The sequence below is a fragment of the Notolepis coatsorum genome (genome assembly GCF_963971535.1).
Source record: "Notolepis coatsorum genome assembly, chromosome: 13".
Lineage (NCBI taxonomy): Eukaryota > Metazoa > Chordata > Actinopteri > Aulopiformes > Paralepididae > Notolepis > Notolepis coatsorum.
In genome coordinates, this window is record NC_140177.1 from 89,658,073 (window position 1) to 89,685,092 (window position 27,020).

At 41.8% G+C, this 27,020-nt stretch overlaps 1 protein-coding gene across 1 annotated transcript; it reads right to left on the bottom strand.

The window, feature by feature from the left end:
• Nucleotides 1–364: 364 nt before the first annotated feature.
• Nucleotides 365–26,858, bottom strand: atp6v0b (ATPase H+ transporting V0 subunit b). Its single transcript, XM_084327422.1, has 8 exons — nucleotides 26,603–26,858; nucleotides 24,142–24,190; nucleotides 21,106–21,189; nucleotides 14,293–14,370; nucleotides 14,027–14,096; nucleotides 5,861–5,912; nucleotides 5,162–5,352; nucleotides 365–3,522 (listed from the first exon to the last, which is right to left on the bottom strand). Exons 1-8 carry the CDS (start codon nucleotides 26,685–26,687, stop codon nucleotides 3,496–3,498), a joined length of 636 nt encoding a protein of 211 aa, XP_084183548.1. The 5' UTR covers nucleotides 26,688–26,858; the 3' UTR covers nucleotides 365–3,495.
• Nucleotides 26,859–27,020: the final 162 nt, after the last annotated feature.

Sequence of the window (27,020 nt, forward strand, 5' to 3'; positions counted from 1 at the left end):
TATTGCCTATATTTATTGTAAAATACATAATATAATTGATAGATCATCCAGAACCTCATCTGCACCTTACTTTTCTCATATTCTGTTTAGACTGTTCTTCTCTCACAATTTTATATTGATCTAATTTCATTACCTATATTTATGTCTTTCTACTATTACCCTGTCCATACATGTACCCCCGCCCGCCTATGATGCCAGCATTTCCCCAAGGGGATCAATAAAAGGAATATGTTACCTTATCATAGAACTAGTGGGTTTACATTAGAAATTGGTCCATGATCCATGCGGGTCCAAATATGATTTAAGAAATGTTGGTAAAAAAACATATGAAAAACACACCACAAGACATCTTCTCAATTGATTGGACCATTTTATTCTTTAAGGACATCTATGAAGCCAGGAGAAAGGAGGATCCACGTTTATTATTATCTTCATCATCATCATCATCATACACAAAGTCAAAACAAAGAGGATTTCACCATCAACACATACTGTATATTACACTGTACCAACCACAAGTCACTGAAGCCGAGGGCACTGATTGCATTCAAAGCTGGGTTTCCAAAAAGTAAAGAGGGTGGGAGGACAACAGACGAATGGCCCACAGCATACACAGATAAAGGGAGTATACCTACCTTTTAACTGGGAAGTATTTCCAAATACCATCTGTATCCCTACTTGTAAATAAAATACCCATCACCCTAGTTCTGTTAACAGCCGAATGCCAAAGACGATCTTCCTTCAAACTATCTTTTTGGAAACCAAACCATCATTGGAGATTATGTGCATTTCTTCCCCCTCTCTGCTTTGGAACTTATATAATTTCTCCTAAGACTTTTTCCCCCCAAAAGGAGGCAAAGAAAAGTTTACAAGGATCCATTTTGAGACTATTGGAACACAGCCATGGTCATCTAGAAGTTTCGACAAAGGAATGAATGATTCACTACTCGAGATTAACAACCGACGTCTGAGAGTCTCACACAAGGAGTGATGTGAGATGGGATACAGGATACTCGTTAGCAGGAATCAAATGCATTCCCCTCGTATCAACAAGTTTTTTAGGAAACACAGAGAAAAATACAATTAACCTGCAAAAGCCAACATGGGTGACACGGATGTTTTTTTAAACGTACTTGAACGTCTTGTACTGTAGTAGTCTGGGTATTTATTAAAGATATGCCATTGATTTCATAAAATAAAGATTTCCCAGGTTACTATCAGAGACTACGCACCAGTTAAGGTGATTTAGAGTATAACCGCCATCCACACGAGCTGCTATAGCGACCAGAATGTGAGACTCTCTGGGCATCGCATCGGGAACCTCTGGGCTACACAGACATGTAGGTCCATTTAGGAATGTTAGAAACAAACAATTAAAAAACAAAAAAGAGCTGTCCAGTTGAATCAATACTCAAAACAAAGGGTTTTTCTTTTTTTCTGTTAGGCGTATTGCCATGGGGACTAGTTGTGAGATTCAACAGGAAAAAATATTACAGTGAAGTTGTACATTCAAAGCAAACCATTTAGTAAGACAAATGACAAATAAAAGACTTTAAAAGTCAAATGTAAATAAGTTTGTTTCCGTCGTGTGGTCTACGGTATTAGTAAAGAACCCCAATAGGCTGCTCAAATCTTAGCACTAGTATCATCTTTTTCCTGCGATTTACAATCGGATAAGAGTACTGTAACTTCAGTGCAAAGGTTCTCAAGGGAAGCAGCCCACCAACAGAAGTTTATAAAAAAAAAGGAAAAAGCAAAAACAAGGGTAAACAGATGACTTTGGTTTCAAATAAATCTTCTTCAGTTTCTCTAATGACCGACATGTTGGACAGAGTGGAAAGACCGGAGACAATGATATAGAAAAACCACCTCGAAACAGATTTCACGTCATTCATATCTGCATACTTATCCATACTCTTATCTATATATATATTTTGTATATTTCTCAACAATGTGAATTCTGTTCAGTAGTGGATTTCTGCTCATATAAAACAACCCAGGCCTGCCGATTTGTGACCACTACTACCTACAGGGTTCCTACACATCTCCACGTATCCCAGAGTGGTCCACACTGTACTCGCTCACTGTTGCATACCTCTTTTGACTAGCCTTCGATAGGTAAATGATATTACTAATACTTTTTTTAGTTGTACACAATAGATCCGAGGGGTAAGCTATTCAATCTAGTGTTGACATTCCCCAACGATCCCATGACCCCCACCCCCGTACTTTTAAAAGACCTGGAAATGACCAACAACAACAATAAAAGAAAGTATCACTATACTGTATGTATTACTACTTTCCAGACCCGTGTCAGGAGTCCTGATGGTATGGGCCACTGGGTGGATAAGGACCACTTGCTTCAGACAAACAACAATTAAAACAAAACAAAATCAAAACAAACCAGGCTACGGTACACAAAATGATAAACACCCTCATGCTTCAAAGAGAAATAGACATGTCTCCTTTATATATACACACACGCACGCAAGCACACACAACTTTGACTATAATTTCATTTTTAACCAATCACGGTTGAAGAGTGCCAATCACAGGAAAAAAAGAAAAGAAACATATGAAACCGCTGATATAGATGTCATAGAAAATAAGACTGAACAAGCACGAAAAGCGTAGTGATCCCACGGCACTACCTGCGCATGCGTCTGACAAAATGTCCACGCCAGATCGTCTGTCGGTGTTGAGTGAACTCAATTTGCCATGCATAGTTGAAAAAAACCACAACAAGATGATATTCAAATGGGGAAATCTAGGAGATTATTTTTTTTGGTGTCAATTCACTTCTGTAATGTATAGATCTGTGATTTACACTAGCAACACTGAGAATGCCATAGAAATGCACCCTACAACTAAGTATGCACCAACGAAGAGAAGTTAGACTCGGGGGTGACGTACAATCTTTCACTACACCTTTAAACACAGCCCAAAGCCGTTCCGATACACACAATACCATACAGTCGGAATTCCATGTCTACAACAGCAAGCATTTTCACAAGTCGTCCGCCACCGCCCGCCCGGAGACACCTTCTACGCCGCTACGTTTTTAGTTGCAGTTACAAAATTGTGGCGCGAGCCGTTTAGTCATCTAGCCAGAATCTTTTCGGGCCCTTTTTTTTCCTCCGTCATTTGACTTGTGTGATGTATAAACAAAAAAGAAAACAAAAAAGAATCCAAGAGTTCATAAAATGGTTACAACATAATGCATGTACTGTAAACTCTTGAGCGATATAGAAATAAAGTATGGTGTTAATTTTAAAATGTTTGCAGTTCTATTCTAACTAAATGGCTGAATTCCTCATAAGACAAAATGGTGCAAATGGGCCACTCTTCAGCAAATGATGGTTAAAAAATAAACAATCACAGACAAGAAAAAAGAAAAAAAAAAAAATTTAAATAATTTACGATGTATTTACACAATCCTTATTTTCCAGCAGTGTCTTCTCTCTGTATATCTTCTCATCTTGATAGGTGAATCTTCTAGTCTCCCATTTTTACTTTCGACGTCTGAAAGAGAAACACGTGGTTATTATTACTAAATAAATCTGGCAAAAGCAGGAACTGACAGATACTAGGGCTGGGTGATTCATTGAGTTTACATTTAAATTATGATTTTGGCTTCCCACAATCATGAAAACAAGATAATCGAGATAAAGCGATTATTGTGCCGCATGCCGTGTTGCTGTTATTTTGTTGTAAATGCAGCGCTCCCTTCCCTCACAGCGGTGCTCCATATAGTTAAATTCTCCCTTCAGACACAATACCCTCCTAAACCTTAGTTCCTAAACGGTTGGGAAAAGGCTGAAATTACTTTATTATCTCCCAAAGGAAATGTAATTGGCCTCTGTGAATAAAATGATATCAGCAAGACTAAGAGATATAAAGATTTAAGGGGATCAATGAATGTTGTTAAATTTCATGTCTTGCTGATATCCTTTGGACAGAGGCCAAGAGTGTCTTCTGACTCCGTCTTTACCCTCACCGCTCTTGACGGAGGTCTATGAAAGAGAGGACAGTGTCTTGTAGGGATGGGTACCTTTCACATTTGAACCGATACCGGTACCTGTGAATCGATACCGGTACCCAACGGTACCTTTTTTTCGGTACTTTAGTCTCAAGAAATTTAATTTGCCTACCTCAGTCGTAAAAAAAAATTCAAACTTCAAATAACTACAATTTCGACAGTTTTCGGCTTGTCATTGCTCCGACTGCTTTGTTGTTGAATCAAGTCAAATCCTAGGTAAGCATATATTGTGCGTGTGAACATTGACATGAAAAGAAAAAAGTAAAAAAAAAAAAAATGAATAATTTTTTTTTTTTTTCGGTTTCTCACTTGATTCGATACTCGGTAGTACCGACGTGTTTCGGTTCGGTACCTCAAAAGTACCGAATTCGGTACCCATCCCTAGTGTCTTGGCAAGAATTCTTGCATCCTTAAAAGATTGGATGGAAATGTCTAAAGATCGCCAACAACATCACCAATATGCCGCAATGAATTTCACTTTTAATACCAGAAATAAGGTTTTTGCCCTTTTCCACTTTTCCATATTTTGAGATCGAACCTCTTCAACAGCTGGGTTTCCCGACTCCATTTACATACCAGCGTGAACTCTCTTTTTAGTTTGAAACAAAAATGTGCCGTGGTTTCTCCAGAGAGTCCCGCTAGTAGTGTTTGAGCGCAGAAGGTCAGCGCAATTGGGTATTACTCCCTGGCTTGTGCATAGCGTGTTCACAAACAGGAACAGATGTATGGCTCATAAAATAGAAGGCAGCCTTGGGCATCCTGCTGGTTTGTCTGAGGTGCAGACAATCTACGTATGATGTCATGGGCTCAATACGACTTGTGACCTTGTGTGTTATAGGGCTGGGAATCTCACTATTCAATCAAATTTGGCAATATGCAGGATATATGGAGCTAAGGATTTATAGTTCTGACCTAATCTTAGAAGATCCCTCCCCCTTTGCAGGTGTTTATTATAAAAATTACCTTCTCTGTCACTCTCCACCTTGTACTCTCAGAAAGGTGCACAGCACCAGAGTCCTGCGGTTTGACAATCTGTAGTCGCTACAAGCAAATGACCCGACTATACAGGCTTGGTCATACTCTACTAGTTTTTGCATTAGAAATAAAGCTTGTGTCCTTCACCTGCAGAATGGCTACAATTACTCCAAACAGGCCAATAGCGCTGCCAAAGATTTCCACAATGAGGATCTTAACAAAGAGACTGCCGTTCTGGGCATCGGCCAGAGCTGCCCCGCTCCCCACGATGCCGACGCAGATGCCACAGAAGAGGTTGGAGAAGCCCACGGTCAGACCGGCGCCGAACATAGAGTAACCTGGAAGGACAAGGGGAATGTTGTTGAGAGAGAAAGAAAACTCCCTTGCATTCTGTGTGATTTTCAATTGTTTGGAATAACGACCGATGTAGACTCAACTATGTCCAAACAAGCACCGCTTGGGGCGGAGCTTGGGATCTGTCAGTTAGTTACACGGAATAAGCACGTTATTTCATGAGTCTACACGGTCCTCACTTTCAGGTCAGATTAGCACGAAACCTGGCAGGACAGGATAAATGCATGGATCAATCAACCAACCAGATCAATTATTAACCAACAGTCAAATCAGCACCAAACACGGAGAAACATTGTGATTGAACAGAATCAACCAATCTTTGGGTTGCTGATGGTAGTAATGTTTCAACTTTAAACTGGACATTTACATGACAATACTAAGTTATTCTTTGTGGTATATTTGATACATGAAAAGGATAATGACTTAATTGATGAATGCATTCAAAAGATAATATATTAACTTTGAAAAGGGATAAAATGTTGACCATCTTACCAGCTAGGTAGTTCCTTGCCCCAATGGTCTCAGGAGTGGTTCCACTGAAGTTCTGCAAGAAGAGAGATGTGTTCATCATCATAAACTACTGTCTACTACCACGAGAAAAGAGATGTGTTCATCATCATAATTATCCTCTTAGCCTGCAACGGCCCTCTTGAGGACTATTAAAGGAGCTCCCGTCTTATACGGAGCTACTGAGAAATCTTGATCCCCAGTTAGACTGGCTGACGCGCAGTTATATTCCTGGTCTCATACCAAACAGTCCTTGTCCCAATGACACAATGCAGGCAGCTTTCTTGGAAAATGATATTTATTTGCTTCACCGTGCAAACAGAATATCCTTGTTTTTGTTCCTTAAACTGATTAAACGATAATGAATATGATACCTAATTGGATACAAACATTTCGACCTGAGACCTGCGTCGTACGTGCGGTCAAAAACCATTGCATTTTCCGGGTCAAAACTCCTCCTCCTACAGGTGTACCTGACGCTTATATAAAAGAAGCGCCACCCCCTGGTCACATAAATCCATTGCACATTAAGTCCATTTTGGCCGTTACACACCGGCCCCTAATTGTTAAGGCAGGCAGACATAACAATTCAAAAAATAAACAAAACAAATAAGAGCCAAAACATGTCATGGATTAAGTGCATGGATCCACATTTTCATGAACCAAACACAGTTGTCACTGGCCTTACAATGGTGCTACTTGTTCGTCTGGAAAGACCTCCAGAACCCTGCCAAGTGGCCAGGACCCACGAAGAGCTGAAGAGTCCATGACGACTACAATATCTCCAGCTGCCAAACTAATTCTACTTATGTCCCAGAGAAAGCACAGAAAATCACTGCCTTCCTCAGCGACCTTCACTTGGCGGAACATGGCTTGAATGTCACCCATGAATGCCACCGGTTCCTCTCTGAAGCGAGTTAGCACTCCTGGCTCCTCCTCCTTTCCTGGTTCTTCGACTTCCTGTTCCTCCTCCTTTCCTGTTTCCTCTTCCTTTATCCACCCCTGTGTTGGTAAAAGGTGGTAGGTCAGGAAGGATTCTGTCTGCTGGAAGATCCGCCATCTTTTGCTCCACTGCACTGTCACTGTAGTGTTTGCAAAAGCTGCATTCAGCGATGATCTTCTCAGCTGCATGGGCGTTGGTGAACCAACATTTCTTCCTCACTTTGGACATTGTGTGAGTCCTTCCACCATGTCTCCGATTCTGGTGTACATGCTTGAGAATGAGCATTGAAACATGCTGGTCCTTGGAGAGAATGAGTGGAGGTTTAGCTTCCTCTGGTGTTGATCCTCTGCTCAATGTTCCTACAACTCTCAAGAGTCCATCCTCAAACGCTGTATCCAGCCTAGTCACTCCCACATTGTTGGGCAGACAGACCTCCTTGTTAAAAGGTAATTTCAAGCAGTACCTCTCCTGCTGAAGCACTGCTGAACTTTCAAATTTTTCCAGATGGCTTAGGTCTTCTCTGGACACTTCCTTCTCCTTCACAGCTACTTCTTTGAAGTTGTGTTTGTCCTGATCGGCCAGCATTTCTTCCCGTCTGCACACAGAGATCCTGTTCACTGTAGCAGAGGGAAACTCTGACTCCACAACACCACTGTTTCCATTCAGTGGACCATTAACGACCCATCCCAGCACTGTCCTTATAGCATACGGGCCATTCCAGTGACTGTTGATGACCTCCCAAGGTTCCAATATCTTGGGAGTGTTGGTTCCAATCAACAGGTCGACATTTGCTTTTAGGCGTGGGATGTGTACGTTGGACAAATATGACCATTTAGACAGTTCTTCAGGTGTCACCATGTTCTCAGCCGTGACTGGCATTTTCTTCTGTGTGAGAACTTCCGGAAGAACATAAAAGTCATCGCTGTCCAAACCAGCTACCTCCAACCCAGTCAAGGAGTAAGCTGGAACACCCGTCTCTTGCCCCATGGTGCTCAGTAGGAAGGTGGTTCCTCTGCCTGTGATATTCAGCCTCTGCATTAGGCGTTCAGAGCAGAATGTGGCTGAGCTACCAGGGTCTAAGAAGGCGTATGTTTGTACTATGTTTCCGTTTGCTGCTTTCACATTCACAGGGAGAATGGCTAATACACACCGGTCCTTACCGGCCCCTGTATGTCCACATGTTTGCAGTGAAGTTGGTTGCTGTAACTGTTCTGGAGAAAATGGTTGCCTTTTGATGTGAAGCAGGGTGGGGTGAGTTTGACCACAGACTTTGCATACCAAGCGCCTTTCGCAGTCTCTGCTCATGTGTCCAACACATAAGCATGCAAAGCAAACTCCCTTTTCCCTCAGAAAGTACATTTTCTCCTTGTGCCTCTTCTCCTGCAGTTGTTTGCACTCCTCCAACGAGTGACTGCGAGCACAGCAAAGGCATCCAGCTCTCCTAGCATTCACTGTACCTGGTGTTGGTGATGTCAGCTCCTTGGCTCTCTCAGATATTACTGTGGTGGCGACAATGTTTCTTTTCACTCTGTTGGGATATGATTCAAACCTGGTGAGAGATGTTGTGCCAACCACACCAGAATTTGGATCCTGTATGTCACCAAACAGAGGGTCAGAAAGAATACTGACGCGTCGCTCCACAAACCTGATCATATCACCGAAGTGAGCTCTTTCCTGTGTATTTTCCATTATGCCATGAGCCGTACTCCTCCATTGCTCCCTCATCTTGAATGGCAATTTTGATATAATGGCCCTCATGTTGACAGGCATGTCCAACTCCTGCATGTACTGAAGCTCCTCCATTGCATTGCAGCAGCCACGCAAGAATAAGGAGTAGGCTTGAAGTGCCTTGACATCCTCAGATTTTATTGTTTGCCATGCCAAGGCCTTTTGCATGTAGGCACTTCCTATTTTGTACTGGTTTCCAAAGTGTTCTTTAAGAAGACCCTTTGCCACTGCGTAACCACGCTCAGGAGCCATATGCTGGCAGCTACGCACCAATTCCTGTGGCTGTCCCCTTGTGAACTGCTCCAGATAATACAAAGCATCAGCGTCTGTTGCCTTTTCCTCCACTCCTTGTTCAAATGCTTTGATGAATGTTCTGTATTGGAGAGGGTCACCTTCAAATGTTGGGATATTTCGTGGTGGCAGAGACCTGGAATGCTGTTGCTGCACCAGAGCAGCAGTTATCTCATTTTGCCTCTCCATGATGGTAAGCATGTTTGCAGGTTGGTTTGAATTGATTTGAACATTGTCAGTTGTTCCCATTCTGCTTTCCTGTTCCTTGTGGTCGTGATTATATTGGCGGTTAGCAGCAGTGCTATGCCATTGACCACGTTCCTTTGGTCTCACATCCACAGGCTTGTTTGGTGGTATTGACAATTGTGTCAATTTACTTCGTTGTGTTAATGTTCCAGGTTGGTATTCTCTTGCAACAGGATTTAGCTTGTGGTGTTCCCTTTCAAAATAGGAATTCATTGCATTTGAAGGTGCACGAGATGAACGCTTACTTTCAGAGGAGTGCAACACGGCCAACCTTGCAGTGCTTGCAGCCAATTCAGTGTCCACCTCTAGTTGTTCCTTTTTTCTTTTCAACTGATGCTCCTGCTCCTCCAAAGCATGTTTTTCTTTTAGAGAATCAGCACGAGCGAGAAGTGCAGCTCTATCGGCTTCAGCTAAAATCTTGGCAGATGACCTGCTACTTGTTTTAGAATATTTGCTCACAATGTTTGACACACTGTCATTTGGAGCAATACCATCATCCATTAAATGCAAATCATCTTCAGTTGTTTTACCATCATATACATTCGTTATACCTTCAATATTTGAAACCCACAGTTTTGCATTTGAAATACACTCATTGATTGACAACATTTTTGCTTTAAACCAGGTGTCTTGTTCTTCTTTTTCATCATGTAACGTATAACCCAACAGAAGATTGTCATGTATGCATTTCGCCTCATAACACACCTGATTCAAATCTGTAAGAGCATTCTCTACTTTTTCCTTCTCATTATTTAACATGAAACCAAGAATTGAATCTTTTATCTTGGCTGCCATGTTAAATTTACGTTTTCTGCTGGCAACCAATTTGCCACAATGTTCTGCAACAGCCTTGGCAGTCATTTTAACGACACGTTTCCCAGTGACGTCACCGCTAACAGCGGAGTGCGCTGTGGTCTCCATGGAAACGTTTGATGCCGTTTTGCGCGCCGCCATGCTATTAGATTGTCTGAATTAAAACGAGACGGTTGGTGACGAGTCGCGCAACATAGTCACTACAAAAAAGGTCCGCGTAGTCAAGTGTTATTCCTCTTCAGCAACCATGGATTTACGCTCAACCCCAAGTTATGTGTGCACACAATTTTACATGGCCATGTATTTATATAGCGCTATTCACATACCTCCTTGCGTTGGGTACCATGATGTCGCCTCACGGATCAGTACTCGCGGTCCAGTACTGATCCTCAGCCACTTCGGGTCAGCACCTCCACACAACAACAACAGCAGCTCCTCGCCTTCCTCCGGTGGAGATTCTCCGACGTCCCCTAACGCATCGAATCTTCCCCAGTCTCCAAGCAAGAGTCCAACTGGTGCGTGGTTTTTGACTAATATTAAAGGAGCTCCCGTCTTATACGGAGCTACTGAGAAATCTTGATCCCCAGTTAGACTGGCTGACGCGCAGTTATATTCCTGGTCTCATACCAAACAGTCCTTGTCCCAATGACACAATGCAGGCAGCTTTCTTGGAAAATGATATTTATTTGCTTCACCGTGCAAACAGAATATCCTTGTTTTTGTTCCTTAAACTGATTAAACGATAATGAATATGATACCTAATTGGATACAAACATTTCGACCTGAGACCTGCGTCGTACGTGCGGTCAAAAACCATTGCATTTTCCGGGTCAAAACTCCTCCTCCTACAGGTGTACCTGACGCTTATATAAAAGAAGCGCCACCCCCTGGTCACATAAATCCATTGCACATTAAGTCCATTTTGGCCGTTACAAGGACGATTTGCCCACCGGCACGTTGGCGACCTCGGGTGTGCATATTTTAAAGCCCCATTTGTTGCCTGTCGATAGCCGTTTCAGGTGACAGAATCCGTTCAGCGGTTCTCGAGTTACATACAGATATGCGAGGCGTGCGCAAAACCGCTTCTAATCACTCATTTCTGAACGGATTTCGATGAAATTTGGACATGTACTACACAATACTTCAGGCTATGGACCCAGGTCTTTTCAGCCATACCAATTTTTTTGGAAATACTACTTCTGGACTACTAACTACTACAGAAAAACGTGAGTAACAAGTTTTTCTACAACTCAAGTTCAGACCTATGTTACTCTATTTCAGGGGTGGCCAACCCGCGGCTCGCGAGCCGCATGCGGCTCTTTGCCCGTCAATGTGCGGCTCTTCCACCCATAAAAAAAAATTATATATTTTGTTTTGTAATTTTTTTTTTGTAATTTTATGTCACTCATTCATTCCATAAGGACGTAGAATAAACATTTACAATTTTTTTTTAATGGTCCATTTGCATGTTCTTGGTATCTGAATCTAGGGACATATATGGATCAGTGTCAGAAATAGTGTGTCTGTTACTAGGCTTGAGTAAATTGTAATGAACCAAAAGGAGAATATCAATTATATATAAAAAAAAAAAAAAAAAAAAAAAAAAATCTTTGACTGTGAATAACACCATGCTAAAATTGACCAGACCTGAAAAATCTAAGCAAATGAATAAAGGGAAGATGATTAAACAGAAGGTTTTGTAGATACAGTACTGAATTCTGCCATCTTTTCTATAATGTAAATTTCTCCACCATTTTTCATCATATTGCAACACCGTTTTTTTTGCAAGACGTTCACAGAAAGGTAGAGAAACTAACTGCGTTCTGTTTTATGGCAATAACGTTCAGGTTTGTGGGAGATAATCCCAAAAAGTAAGAGAAATAAAGTTAATCCAGAAGTCAGATGATTGACAGGGGCTGGTGTGAGCTGGGTAGGGTCGTTTTTCGAAATTCGAAAGCCCTGAGTCTCTTCCTTCAAAAGACTACACTCACTTTTGGCTGCTCCACTTCCTCCTGTCAATATGCGCCGGTTTCCGACTCAATGCCCTTAGATTTCTATAATCTTATATTTCACTAATAACAGTTAAAATAATTGGTAAACAAACGTAATGCTGAAAATATACACTTTTACTGTATATCTCGGGCTAGCACCTTCAGAGGCCAGAGGGTGGGACATATAAACACATTTACTATCAAATAGCATTGTGAGGCTGAATGACAGGACCAATTGACTATACATGTGCTTAAATTTTTTTAAATAAACATTAATTTTTTTAAATGGCTAAAAGTGATTTTGTAATTTTGCAACCGTGGGTCTTACAGGGTACTTTTAACCCTGTGAGGCCCAAATAAAAAAGACATTAGCAACTTCAGAGGCCAGAGGGTGAGACCTATAAACACATGAAGGGTGCCGTGACTGAAAAAAAAGTTGAGAAACGCTGGTATATGGTGTAGCTCTTTGTGGTACCACAGTAATTTTTGTGGCTCTTAATCTCTGACTGGTTGGCCACCCCTGGTCTACTATCACAGAGAAGAGGTGTGTTCATCATCAACTACTGTCTACCATCACAGAGAAGAGGTGTGTTCATCATCATAAACTACTGTGTACTATCACAGAGGTGTGTTCATCGTCATAAACTACTGTCTACTATCACAGAGAAGAGGTGTGTTCATCATCATAAACTACTGTGTACTATCACAGAGGTGTGTTCATCGTCATAAACTACTGTCTACTATCACAGAGAAGAGGTGTGTTCATCATCATAAACTACTGCGTACTATCACAGAGGTGTGTTCATCGTCATAAACTACTGTCTACTATCACAGAGAAGAGGTGTGTTCATCATCATAAACTACTGTGTACTATCACAGAGGTGTGTTCATCATCATAAACTACTGTCTACTATCACAGAGAAGAGAGATGTGTTCATCATCATAAACTACTGTCTACTATCACAGAGAAGAGGTGTGTTCATCATCATAAACTACTGCGTACTATCACAGAGGTGTGTTCATCGTCATAAACTACTGTCTACTATCACAGAGAAGAGGTGTGTTCATCATCATAAACTACTGTGTACTATCACAGAGAAGAGAGATGTGTTCATCATCATAAACTACTGTCTACTATCACAGAGAAGAGAGATGTGTTCATCATCATAAACTACTGTCTACTATCACAGAGAAGAGAGATGTGTTCATCATCATAAACTACTGTCTACTATCACAGAGAAGAGAGATGTGTTAATCATCATAAACTACTGTCTACTATCACAGAGAAGAGAGATGTGTTCATCATAAACTACTGTCTATTGTCTACTATCACTGAGTCCTGATGGACAAAGAACTCAAGTGTTTTCTCACATTATGTTTTTATGTTGCATCATGTTGTTTTGAGGATCTCTGGAGCATGTGGTCATTCAGAGGTTGTTTTACGTTTTAACTTTGTATTTCGATGATTGTTGGGAGCATGTGATGCAAGACCCATTTTTGTGAGAACGGACAATTAAATATCATCTCTTATCTTACCACCAACCACTCAGTCAAAGAGCCTTTCAACAGGGGACTCACTTTGTTCATTTGACAACAACAACGATTGGGACATAAGCCTTGGCCATTTTGCTCCATTAGAAAAAGATCCAACATCCCATTATGTGTGGGGAAAAGACAGAATGATGAAGTGGGTTTGTTACACGTGGTACTTTTTGGGCTTTCTGTATTTTTCACCCATCCCAATTTAGTCACTATGCCAATTCCCTTCCTGGTGGTTGTGCGCATTGCCCCACTGTTGGCCAGGGCAGGGTGTAGAACTACCACATGCCTCCTCCGATACATGTAGAGTCACCAGCCGCTTCTTTTCAACCGACAGCGAGGAGTTTCACTGAACATAATGCGTGCAGAGGTTCACGCTATTTCCCCCGATCCCCTCCCTGCTGAATAGGCGCCCCGACCGACCAGTAGGAGTCGCAGTTTTACAACGACCAGGACACATACTCCACGGCTTCCCACCTGCTAACACTGCCAATTGTGTTAGTAGGGACGACTGACCAAGCCGGAAGTACCGCTGACAGCTGGATTCGTCACATGGTTCTCTTGTTGGAGAACCATGTGTGTTGGGACTTAAAAACTCACCTCAGCCATGTTGCTGATCACAATAGCCATGATGATCCCATAGATGGCCACAGCCTCACAGAAGATGATGCTAGAGAGAGATTAATTTAGTTAGTGTTGTAGACACGTTTTACCCACACCCCTCATACACAATGAGAATTCAGCAACACAGGTACATAAGGGGTACGTACGTAAGGGGAACAGTTATAATTGGAGGATCAAGAAAAGAGGGCAGGGTTTGTATTGGGTGATTTTCCCCCCACCAACAGTTGATGCTATAAGCTTACCTGACCAAGTTCTTGGTTTTGATTCGAGGAGCCTTGACCCCACCGCCGATGATGCTGGAGCCGGTGATGTAGATTCCCCTGAAAAACAAAACGTTCTTCTAGTTTACAGGTGCAATAAGTAGTAGGATTAATTTCCAGACACCAACAACATTATGAATCTTTACGTTAGGTAAATGCATTCCTCCAGTGCAAAGGGCTGTCTTTATTTTGTCCTTTTAATTAAACTGAATCTTCAACAACCAATCGTGTTGAAACTGACAAACATGTTGACAGAGTGCCAACACAATGGAGAATGTGGTATTCGTGCACTGATGTTTTTAAAAATGAATTATGGTTTCAATACAGAAGTAAATATACAATCCATATGGATTTCAGATCACACCTCCCAGCCCCAGTATGTAGTTCTGGGAGTCAGAGAAGATAAATTATATTTTCACAACTGAATAAACAAACTGTACTCAAAGAGGAAAAACGGGTCCCTGGAACAACTGTTTGAAGCTAGACAGCTACAAAAACAATGTTATTCTGTACTGAATTATCAGTATTCACTAGAGGTGTAAAGGTACACATATCCGTACCGAACCGTTTCAGTACTGGACCTTAGGTTCAGTACGGCTGTGTACCGAACGAATACAACGGTATGTTAACCACTAACAACCGCCCACCGGGGGCAAGTTTTTTTCACAATCTAATATAATTATTATAATTTTTTATTAAGTAGATTATTAATTTCAATATAGAATATTCATTGACGGCCCTACAAGTACAAGTAGTTACTGCACACTACATCACCCCTGAGTGGAACATGGAAAGCCAAACTTTCCCCCACTGTACCGAACCTTGACTTCAAAACCAAGGTACGTACCGTACAAGGGCTGCAACTAACAATTATTTTGGTAGTCGACTAATCTGTCGATTATTTCTGTCACACCCTCCATCTCTGCTTCCTTCTGGGCGCGGCTCCTTTTCCGGGCTCTTAGCAGACTTCTTAGCTTACCATAACAGACAGTAAGTTTGGGGAACTAATGGGATAACTGGGATTGCAACAAAAGTGCAACTAGGGCTAAAAACACAATGAAATAAAATTATAATAATAATAATAATAATAATAATAATAATAATAATAATAATAATAATAATAATAATAATATAATAAATAATAATAATAATAATAATAATAATAATAATAATAATAATAATAATAATAATAATAATAATAATAATAATAATAATAATAATAATAATAATAATAATAATAATAAATAGTTATCCTTCTTAGCAGACTTCTTAGCTTAACATCCCAGGGAACTAATTGGATAACTGGGGATGTTGTTTGCTCCTGACAAGAGTCTCAAAGTCTGGGGTGATGGTAGACAAAGCAACTCTGAGGTCATGCTCAATGTCCAATCTGTTCCCCTGCTTTGTATTCAGCTGGACCAGAGCTGAGAAGCCACTTTCACAAAGATAGGTAGTGCAAAAAAAAAATATATATATATTTTTTTATACGACGCATCGACGCAAAAATTCGGCGTCGACAAGTTTTTATGATCGATGTCGTCGATTATGTCGACTAATCATTGCAGCCCTATACCGTACCGTGGTTTTTGTGTACTGTTACACCCCTGGTATTGACCGTTACCAATTACTGGTCCAATCCTTTGAAATCACTGGACAGAAAAAAAAAATATATATATATATATATATACATAACACCGTTACCGGGCTATGTTAACGGCGGACTGTTATCGCGCGATAAAATAATTTACGCCGTTAATCTATTCTCCAAGTTGGGTCTCCTCTCCTCTCTCTTGTCTGCACGAGAAGCGAGCCGCAGCGAGCCGCTCACAAAATACACATACGGGTACTTAAGGGAGGGGCCTGTCCGTGGCTCCGTGTTGAAGCCACACAGACCGAGCCCTGCGCTCATCATGGCGGAGAGAACAAAGCGAAAGTCTGGGTACACTTTACGAAAGTCGATGCCAACAACGCACGTTGCCACAAGTGCAATAAAACAGTTGCAAGTAAGGGTGGCAATACAAGCAATTTGTCAAAACATCGGTTGTCAAAACATAGCATTAGTCTGCAGAAATGCGCCGTTTTCGACTGCTTTGCTCGCAGTGTTCCATCTCCATCCACGTCCACTGCAGGTAAGCCAAGATCATACAGAGTTAGCTAGGCTAATAACAAATTATTACGAATAGGCTAATAAATAAAATATAATTGCTTAGCTACTTGTTTAGCTACAAATATATTTGAAAGATGACAACTTTTTATAGATCGTCATTCGTCCCAGCCCACCCCTCCTCCCTCTACCACCACCGGTCCCAGCCAAGTCCCTTCACCCTAGCAGCTAGGAAGGATGACAGAGGATAGGGGGAACGAGTGTGACAGGCCTGCACCCCTTCTCTACAGTGGAGTCCAAGGGCTTTAGGTAACAATTAATCATTCAGTGTAGTTTTTTTTTTATCTTACATTTGTTGTTTATTCTAAAAAGTCTATAATTCAGACACATTTAAAACATTGTTGCTGCTGTTGCTGAAGAAATAATATTTATTCATAAAGTTATAAATAATAAAGCAATGTCGATAAAGTACCGAACCGTTAAGCAGTATCGATAAGAGTAGTAGTATCGATAAAATCCTAACGATACCCATCCCTAGGTAGAACACACATATTTTGAATGCCTTCGGCAGACTTCAAATGAGCCATTTTAATCTAGATTAACTCCAGGATTGCAGATAGATTAATCTAGATTAAGAAAATTAATCTATGCCCACCTCTAATATATATATATATATATATATATATATATATATATCTTTTATTTCTCATTTGAGGGATGTAAAACCGGTCTGTGTGGGAATGAGGAAGACATTTTTGAGTCTCTTTGCCTGGATGTCCCATGACTCTCGGCATCCGATTTTGGTATTGGGGAATTTTCAAGACACCCATCAATCATCCTATTTTAGTTATATAGTTAAGAAGGATACAATATTTATAAATATATTAATACTTTTATTTGTACAATAAGAAAAAAGAATAACTATAATCCTTGATCAAAGTACTTTTGGTTATAATAATGTGAGGTGCACATCATGTCTCCTTGTACTACCACCACTCTAGGTTACATTATTAACAGTTTCCAATTCCACACACCATGCTCTTTTATGAGGGGTTTACCGAAAAGAGGAAATTAATCTATAAATATTTACAAGAGCCATTTCCTTAATATCTCCTAACGGTTTCAAGCTCTAGTAATTGACTGCCACAGAACTCCAGCTGTAGCCTCAGACTGGAATAACAGTGTTTTCTCTCGACAATGTAAGGAATAAGTTTCAAGTTTCTTTAATAGTTGTCATACAGAAGTACAGAATACTTTTGTACAAAATGCTTCTTACTGTTGCGCTCCAGAGACTGTGCATGACAAGATAGTATGAAATAAAAACATAGTAAAAATTAGAAGAAAAAAAAAAAAAAAAGAGGTCACAGTGTTCAGTTTAGACATATGTACAATGTTCGTAGACGTAGTTACCATACAATATACAATACTGTGCAGTGTACTAATATACAATACTATATAGTGCAAGGCATAAATGGACGAGGTGCAGTTTAGGTACAATTCACAGTAGGTGTACGAGTTGTAGTGCAAATCCTTTATCAATAAATATAAAGTGTAAGTGTGTTTGTGTGATCTAAAGTGTGGAGAGTGGGTGCTGCAGTGTGTTGTTTGTTTGAGTGAGTGTGTGTGTGCGTGTGGGTGTGTGTGCTGTGTGCATTTGATGGTTGTTGCATAGTGATTATTGTTCGTTTAGCGATTATTGTTCGTTTAGCAGCCTGATGGCCTGGGGATAGAAGCTCCTTCTGAGTCTTTCTGTGCTCGCCATAAGACTCCGGTATCGCTTGCCTGACGGCAGCAGTTCAAAGAGGCAGTTGTTCGGGTGGCTCGAGTCCTTAATAATTCTCTTAGCCTTCCCCTTGCACCGCTTGTTGTAAATGTTCTGGAGGGTGGGAAGCCCCCCTCTAATTGTGCGTTCGGCTGAACGTGTCACTCTTTGTAGTCTGCTACGGTCTTGTGCAGTGCTATTCCCAAACCAGGAGGTGATGTTGCCGGTCAGGATGCTCTCTATTGTACATGAGTAGAAGTTCCTAAGGATCTTCTGACTGACTTGGAACTTCCTTAGGCGCCTGAGGAAGTAGAGGCGTTGTCGTGCCTTCTTCACAACACTGTCAATGTGTGTGGTCCATGTCAAGTCCTCGGATATGTGGGCTCCGAGGTACTTGAAACTGTTCACTCTCTCAACTGGTGCCCCGTCGATGCTGAGGGGGCTGTAGTCCTTGACCCCCGACCTCCTGAAGTCCACAATCATCTCTTTTGTTTTGCTGACGTTCAGGGAGAGGCAGTTCTCCTGACACCACTGTGACAGGTTCTCTACCTCTTCCAGGTAGGCCCTTTCGTCGTTGGCAGAGATCAGGCCCACCACTACTGTGTCATCAGCAAATTTGATGATGGTGTTGTTGTTCCGCTGTGCTACGCAGTCATGTGTGTACAGGGAGTAGAGGAGGGGGCTCAGAACACAGCCCTGGGGGGCCCCTATGTTGAGCGTGATGGATGAGGAGGTGCAGTTGCCGGCTCTTACCACCTGGGGTCTGCCCGTCAGGAAGTCCAGGACCCACTGGCACAGGTCATAGTTCAAGCCCAGGTCCCTGAGCTTGGCTATGAGTTTGGAGGGGACTATGGTATTGAATGCTGAGCTGTAGTCGATGAACAGCATTCTCACATAGTTCCCCTTCCTCTTGTCCAGATGTGATGCTGCTGTGTGCAGCACATGGGCTATGGCGTCCTCCGTGGACCTGTTGGGGCGATATGCAAATTGCAGAGGGTCCAGGTTGATGGGGAGGGAGGAACAGATGTAGCCCTTCACTAGCTTCTCAAAGCACTTCATGGCTATGGAGGTGAGGGCTACAGGGCGGTAGTCGTTGAGGCAAGCGGGCGTAGATTTTTTGGGTACAGGGATGATGGTGGACTTCTTCAGACAGGTGGGGATGACGGCCTGTTCCAAGGACAGGTTGAAGATGTCAGTGAATACCGGGGCCAGTTGGTCGGCACAGACTTTTAGGACGCGGCCGGGGATGCCGTCCGGTCCTGCTGCCTTCCTGATATCCACTTTTTTAAAGATCCGTCTCACCTCATGCTCTGTTACCCTGAACACTGAGTCTCCATCAGCAGACCCCCCCCCCCCCATTGCCGTGGTTTGTAGGCTGGTGTTGTTATTCACAGCCTCAAACCTCGCATAGAAGGAGTTGAGATCGTTTGCTAAGGAGATGTCACTGTTCAGTTTGAGGGGGGTTCCTTTGTAGTCTGTCATTGTTCTGAGGCCCTGCCACATGCCTCTAGAGTCAGCCTGTTCAAACTGGATGGGTTAATTGGATGGGTATATTGTAACACAAAACTGTCGTCTCTCAAATACTGCCCAGTCGTTCCTTGCGCCTCCTGATGGCTGAATAAAAGACTATTTGAATTATCTGAACCCTTTTGGGGGTGGGGGAGGACCAAGAGCAACAGTTCAGCAGTGGCTCATTAGTCATGCTGTTGTAGAAACTGGGATTCCTATGACTTGCTTTCCTCGTCTAGCAGGCAGCCTCCTCGAAGAGAGAGACTAGACCAGGAATAGGCCATTGGGTCTGGGCCACTGGGTCTGGACCAATACCAAAGTTATAAATAAAGAGTCTCACACATATCAGTGTGTATTTGCATAATGCGTACGCATTTATTTGTGGCAGCCACTGCAAAGGCAAGAAAGTCCACCACAAATGTCCCAAACCGATACAATTGCCAGCTTGCCCTCTACTACAAATCTGTGAGAAACCCTGCAGCCAGTAGGGCTGCACATTCCAATGGTTCGGAATTTGTTCGTTACATTGACATTCAATGTGTGTTCGTTCAGACTGAGGTGTGTGTTTACCTTGCGATGCACGTTCACATTTGCGAAGAAGCTGGATGCGCGAGATGTGTGTGTGCGAGTGTGCGAGTGTGACGAGCCAGGAAAACAAACAGGATTTCTATGGAGTAACAATAACCACAAAAAGTTGGAACCAGATAATGAGATAAAAACAATGGTTCAGAATTGTACTTACTTCGCGCCTACTTCATAGACGTTCGATACAGACTAGCTGTAGCTAGCTTGTGCTACATGGTCATGGACAACCTGGCAGTACCAAACACTTTTTCTCAAGAAATCTGCCGTTCCATGAGTGGAGAGAGCTGCTGCAGTGCAGACAGAGCAGAGGTAATGTAACATTAAAATGTACTATTGATATGGTGAAGTTGTGACTAGCTGTTAGAGTGGGGTTTAATGTCTTTGCATCAAACTGGTAAGAGTTGAATATTAAGCTAATATAATGACTCACTTACCACAAGGCTGACAGAATAATTGTAACGCTAGGTGACTTGTTGGAATAACGTTACACATGTTGCCCGTCTCCCATCAACACGGTTCAAATTAACATAATGATTCCCAGGTTATAAATGTAAACAATTACACTGTTGAGCAACTAAGGTACTTGTAAAATGATTCAATAGCTTTATATCCACTAATAACACATTTCAGAGTTAAATGGTGAGTTAAAAGCAGAAGCAGAGAGCGGAGCTGCCATTGTGATTACATTACGACAGAACGTTTGACCTCGCTGCCTACAGTATTCCCGATTTCTGAACATGGTTGTGAGAGCAAACATTCAGGGCTTCATTGGTAAACCAGCACTAGCTGACAGGCCACATAACGTACACACACACACATAAGGTATTGTGCTCACCAGGCAGCCCCCACCACAGACAGAGAGATGGCCAGCCCGATGCCCAGGTTGGCCCACATGAAGGGAGAGGTCTCGGTCAGGAACCTGTGGGGAAGAGGAGGGGGACTGAGTTAGGCTCCATCAGTAGCATAGACTAGGCTGGGGTCCTATCTATCCAGGGATTAAAGCAAAAAAAAATCTCCTGACTGAACTTTTTTTCTGGCCAAGTCATATTCTTATTTTAACCTCTACTGTATTTTTTTTTTAATAGCGTTAGCGTTTTAAGGGAGCCTACTTGTAGAGCGAGCCTACTGTCCTGACTGTGACTATAGAGACCCTACTGTTGTGTGCTGGAGAGCGTGAATGCAAGTCTTGTGGCTAGCTTCTGATTGATGGCGAGCTAGCACCCCTCCCCACTTTGAACCATGAACTAAATGGCTTGTTATCATACAAACAAGGGACTAAACACGTTTAGCAATTATGCCACAACAACAATGGACAGTCTCCTCCCCACCGTTTGTATATATTTATTTACCACCCACTCACTCACCCCCTCCTAATGTACAGTCTCCTCCTCATCATATGTATATATTTACTGTTAGGATCTCTGGGTAACAGTACTGTATATTTGCATATCGTATATGTGACAAATGTAACAGTACTATTACTATATACCTGTAAGGCATGTATGTCCCTATGTCATAAATGTCATGATGTCATGTGTATGTTGTGTATGTCATAAATGTCACTATGAATTGAAAATGGGGGACCCTGATGATGTAAACAAGACAAACGCCTTTCTCTGGTCTACATCCCCTTAACAATTGTGTGTATTGCTACTGGATTTACAAGATCCAGAGTGAATGAATGAATGAAAACTTTATTTAATACACGAGACCCTCTTCTTGGGACCAAGTAAGGTTTTGTCGATAATCCAATGTATAGTTACAACCCCCCCCCCATCCCACCCAACCACCTCCAATGTACAGTTTCTTCGTCAAATGTATATACTCTTTTTAGACTATTTTTGTATCACAAACAAACAATAGGCTACTGTATTTGTAAATCTGGTATGTCATAAATGTATAGATGTAGCAGTATTGTCTATCTGTATGTCATGTGTGTCATATATGTTATGATGAACTGAAAATGGGGGACCCTGATGTAAACAAGACGAAAGTCTTTCTCTGGTCTGCATCCCCTTAACAATTGTGTGTATTGAGCTGTACTGTACCCATTCTGCAATCTGTTAATAACAATCAATCAATATTTAACAGATTGCAGAATGGGTACAATACAGTACAGCTCAATACACACAATTGTTAAGGGGATGCAGACCAGAGAAAGACGTTCGTCTTGTTTACATCAGGGTCCCCCGTTTTCAATTCATAGTGACATACATGACATACAGGTATATAGTAATGTTACATTTGTGACATATATGATATGCAAATATACAGTACTGTTACCCAGAGATCTCCCGGACAAATGGGAGAAAGACGTTTATTGAGCTTAAAAACAATTGATACCGCAAATAACGTTCTGATTAACAAAGTCATTCGTTTTGTGGCATTAACGTTATCTAGATTTATCAACATTCATACATTTATCAGAAAGCGAGCGGCGCAAGCACACACACGAAACACCACCAACAACAACAACAACGACAACAACACACTGCTTGTCGCGTAAATAACGTTCTGATTAACAAAAGGCATTCGTTTTGTGGCATTCACGTTACCTAGATTTATCAATAGCAATAGTAATATATATGTTTCTTTAGACTAGAATAAGTCAAATGAACTTACGGTCTCGTAAAAAGTTGCCGCATGGTGTTGATGAGTCAAGTTTACTCGCGAGTAGAGCTAGACGCTAGAGAGTCTCAAAATGGGCGCTTCCCATTGGTGCTGAGCACAGCGGAGGCGGGTGAAAGGGCTGTAAACTCAGAACAATCTCGCCTTCTGGTTGGTTGCATTTGCCTGAGAATTTGCCGATTGCTCGCAAATGACTGTTTGGTGCGGCCGCGGTAGGGGAAAAAAAGGATATTTGACACCTCTGATTGGCTCAGGTTAAAATCCGTCACGACTCCAAATCAAATGACGGAATCTCCAAATCAAATGGACGGATATCCGTCCCAAGACGGAACGCTTTAATGCCTGTATCTATCCTATATATATATAATGTTGTGAGACTTGTACAGCACTTTGTTCAACTTTGTCAGTGCTGTAAAGTTTAAACCTTTTAAAATCTTAGACAAACGAAACACTTTGCTTTCATGAAATATTGTAAGCGGTCATTTGAGGCTTTATAAAAGCAGCACAATGAACACAAATCTGTCAGTGCCGAGTCCGACCTCATCTTAAATAACAAACAGCATTGCTTGTTGTAATTAACAAAGAGAGGCAGAGTTGATTTTGCACACATGACAATATTTTTATTTTCATATTCAAATCCAATGCCCATCGAACGAAGCTTCGAAGTATTTAAGACAGCCCTATCGTGCACCACTCAGTTGTTCTGCACATACACCTAGTGTCCACATACTAGCGTATGGGCGTCATACAAAATATGGCTTCGGATGCATGCTGGATCAAAGAGCTGGTACGCCTGGAGGAGTGCAGACTGGCCTTCCGCATAGTGTGTGCACCCTGTACTTCTAGACTATGTGAGAGCCTTTAGGAAGGGCCCTGTGGAGTGCAATGGTTTGTAGAATATGTTACCAACACTGCCACAGTTAGGAGTTCCATTCCATTGGGACCACCTAAACTAACCACCTAAACCAAAGATGTATGCACTCATAGCACTGTATGGTTGCTTTGGATAAAAAAAAAAAAACATCCATGCATGCTTACCGTACAGATTTGACAAGGCTTTGGCAACATAACATAATCAGTCACTACACTTGCGATACAATTTCCACTGGAACCAATCTTAATGTAGGGTCATGACGGAGACCAGTGGTCTAGATGATGGATAGACCCTCGCTTACTAGTGGAATAAAATGGCCCATTAGCATGCTTTGTGAAAGACATTTGAATTTAGACCTGGAGCACTTACCATGCTATGTCAAAGCGGAATCCCAGGTCGAAAATTGTATAGCAGATACCTGGAAAGACAACCAGAGGATATGTTAGACTATTCCATATGTGTGCCAAATACAGAGAAAGAGAGAGGAACATAGTTACTGAATGTATAATACATATAGTCTGCTGTACACTTTCTGTAATTTTTGTTATTGTTGATAATGCTTCTATGTCATTTTTTTATGCTGAATGGATTATTTCCTGTAAAGTTATTAGGCACATCTCTAGCATCCCAATAATACTAGTCAGGTCTTACAAAAAAACAAAACTGAACCAACTGTTCTGAACTGAAATGGAATGTTTCCATTCTAATGCTGCATCCTCAAGATCACTGATTATGAACCAAATAGAATGTTGGTTGATAAGAATATTTTCTAATGGATCACACAAACTACTCTGAAAGCCATGGAAGGATAAATTCTAGGGATGTCCGATATTATCGGCCTACCGATATTATCGGCCGATATTGGCATAAAAATGTGATATCGGAAAATAACGGTATCAGTTTTAAATTTTTTTTTTTTACATTTATTTAACCTTTATTTACCCAGGCAAGCAAGTAAGAACAAATTATTATTTTATTTATTGTCAAAGTATGCATAATGTTGTGTTAATTACATGACAAGAGATATGTTAATTACCTGCAATTATTCCGTTTTGGGGGGGGGGGGGGGGGGGGGGGACCCTGCATATATCGGTATCGGTTGATATCGGTATCGGAAATTAAGAGTTGGACAATATCGGTATATCGGTATCGGTAAAAAAGCCAATATCGAGCATCCCCATTATTGCATTCAAAACTACTTGTTCCCGGAGAACTTTTCACAAGGTATTGTAGACTAGAGTCTTGTAAACTTCAAGTCAAGAGTGGATCAGTATGTGCTACGCAGAACACTCATGTAGCCTAGCTCTTACTGTCAGTGAAAGAAACTGTTGCCTATGTGCGATAGCTCACCCTCACGTGAGAACTGCTCAAGTTCCTATTTGTGACTGTGTCAAAAGTAGTTAGTTGAGTCAGGTACTAGAAGACTAATGTCCAAGTAGCTATAGTGGGATGCCATGCCACCCATTTAAAGAATTTACACCCTGTGCACTAGGACAGTTCAGTTAGTATTTGTTCTCTCCTAAATAACCTTCCAATCAGTGATGTCACTGGGATGTAAAATCTGGGGCTGCTCCATAGACAATGATTGGGGCATTAATATTACGAGATGCATACACACAATTGTGAGCTCTTGCACCCAGCTGAGGTTTTAGTTCTGGTTCAGACCTTCTAGTAATGCTAGCATATAAATCTCAGGGTGCAAGAGCTCACAAAAACATGCTTAGGATGATTCCAAGGGCCCAGCACTGAGGGGGGGCCCCAACATTTTTTTTTTTTTTTTTACTAGACATCACTCAGGTGTATTATTGATGCTCTCATTGATACTATGTTTGTTTCTGAAGTGTGTGTGTGTGTGTGTGTGTGTGTGTGTGTGTGTGTGTGTGTGTGTGTGTGTGTGTGTGTGTGTGTGTGTGTGTGTGAGATATATAGAGAGAGAGGGGGGGCTTTGGTAGACTATTGCATTGGTCCATTCATTGAAGATGAACGCAATGCGACATCCTTTACTAGGCTCACCCACCAACAGTGCAGGTGCTGAACTGCTGATCCGAATGTATAGGTAAAAACCATATTATGCGTTTTCATCAATAAAAAAATTGCCAAAAAATTTCCACTCGCGCGCTTACATTCTTTCATGGGGCCCAGAATCTGGAGCTACACCCCTGACTGTCCCCAATAATATATGTTAATTCTTCAAATAGGTGGCATTCCCTTTTAATGGGAACTGGCATCCTCATCCTAAAAATGTTAGCTACAACATGGCCCATTCTATCCTCACCACCTCATCCTAAAATGTTAAGCTACATGGCCCATTCTATTTAAAAGATTGGCTAACATTACACTAGCATCACACAAGATTAAACAACAGCAATGGGAAATATTAGTGCACAAGCTGTAACCAGATGTACAGTGAATGCTGGCTGGCTGCATCAGTGTAATTGCGGAACTGACACACTCCTGCATGACCCTTAACATTATCTAGCTATGCGACGGTTCACCATTAACAATACCGGCGTTTCCAAGTTAATTAGGCTGTGTTCAATTACGTTAACCTTAATTCTGCAAACAAATCGGCGTCGGCAACATGTCAAGCTAACAGTTCGCTTTTGTAAACAGGGAATATAGTCCGCAACTACCCAGCGATTAGTCGGGCCCGGGCCGAGAGAGCTGTCAAACGGGGATGATCCTCCGTTCAAATCACAACAAGGAACCAATGAATGAGAAAACGGCAATTATAGAAAATGAATGCATTACCCAAATACATTATTTCAATAACAAATACCACTGAATATGCCCGGGGGGGGGTCTATAAAATACACACAAGACGTCTTACCGACGATTAGTATCGTGGTCCAGAAGGCCAATGTGACCCCGGTGTAGAGGATGGCGTGTCCGTTCATCATGTACTCGAGGAGCATCTATCCGCCGATGTTTCCCCAATACCCCCCGAAGATACCCTTTAGCTCAGTGGTCACAGTGGACTCCAATAAGCCCCCCTGAATGTCGAAATTACTAGGATTTCCAGGGGCTGCAATCGTTGATGGAGGAAAAACCTACGAGATCCGAGAAGGGGAAGCTGGCTGCGTCAGCTGATCGTCAGGCTCCACTGGCATCATGTGACCGGAGACGTGACGTGGCATCATGTGACCGGGGGGCGTGTGTATTTTGCGTTATTTTTTTCCGTAGCCACATTTCTGGCAGACGATCTCTGATTGGCCACTGACTGACGCTCTCTGATTGGCCACTGACAT

Excerpts from the sequence above, each read along its gene's own strand:
- atp6v0b (XM_084327422.1), bottom strand. The coding sequence starts at position 26,687 with ATGCTCCTCGAGTACATGATGAACGGACACGCCATCCTCTACACCGGG. Across the intron at positions 21,190-24,141 it reads TTCCGCTTTGACATAGCATG|GTTCCTGACCGAGACCTCTC; the intron begins GTAAGTGCTCCA and ends TCTTCCCCACAG. Across the intron at positions 14,371-21,105 it reads TCTGTGGTGGGGGCTGCCTG|GGGAATCTACATCACCGGCT; the intron begins GTGAGCACAATA and ends TTTGTTTTTCAG.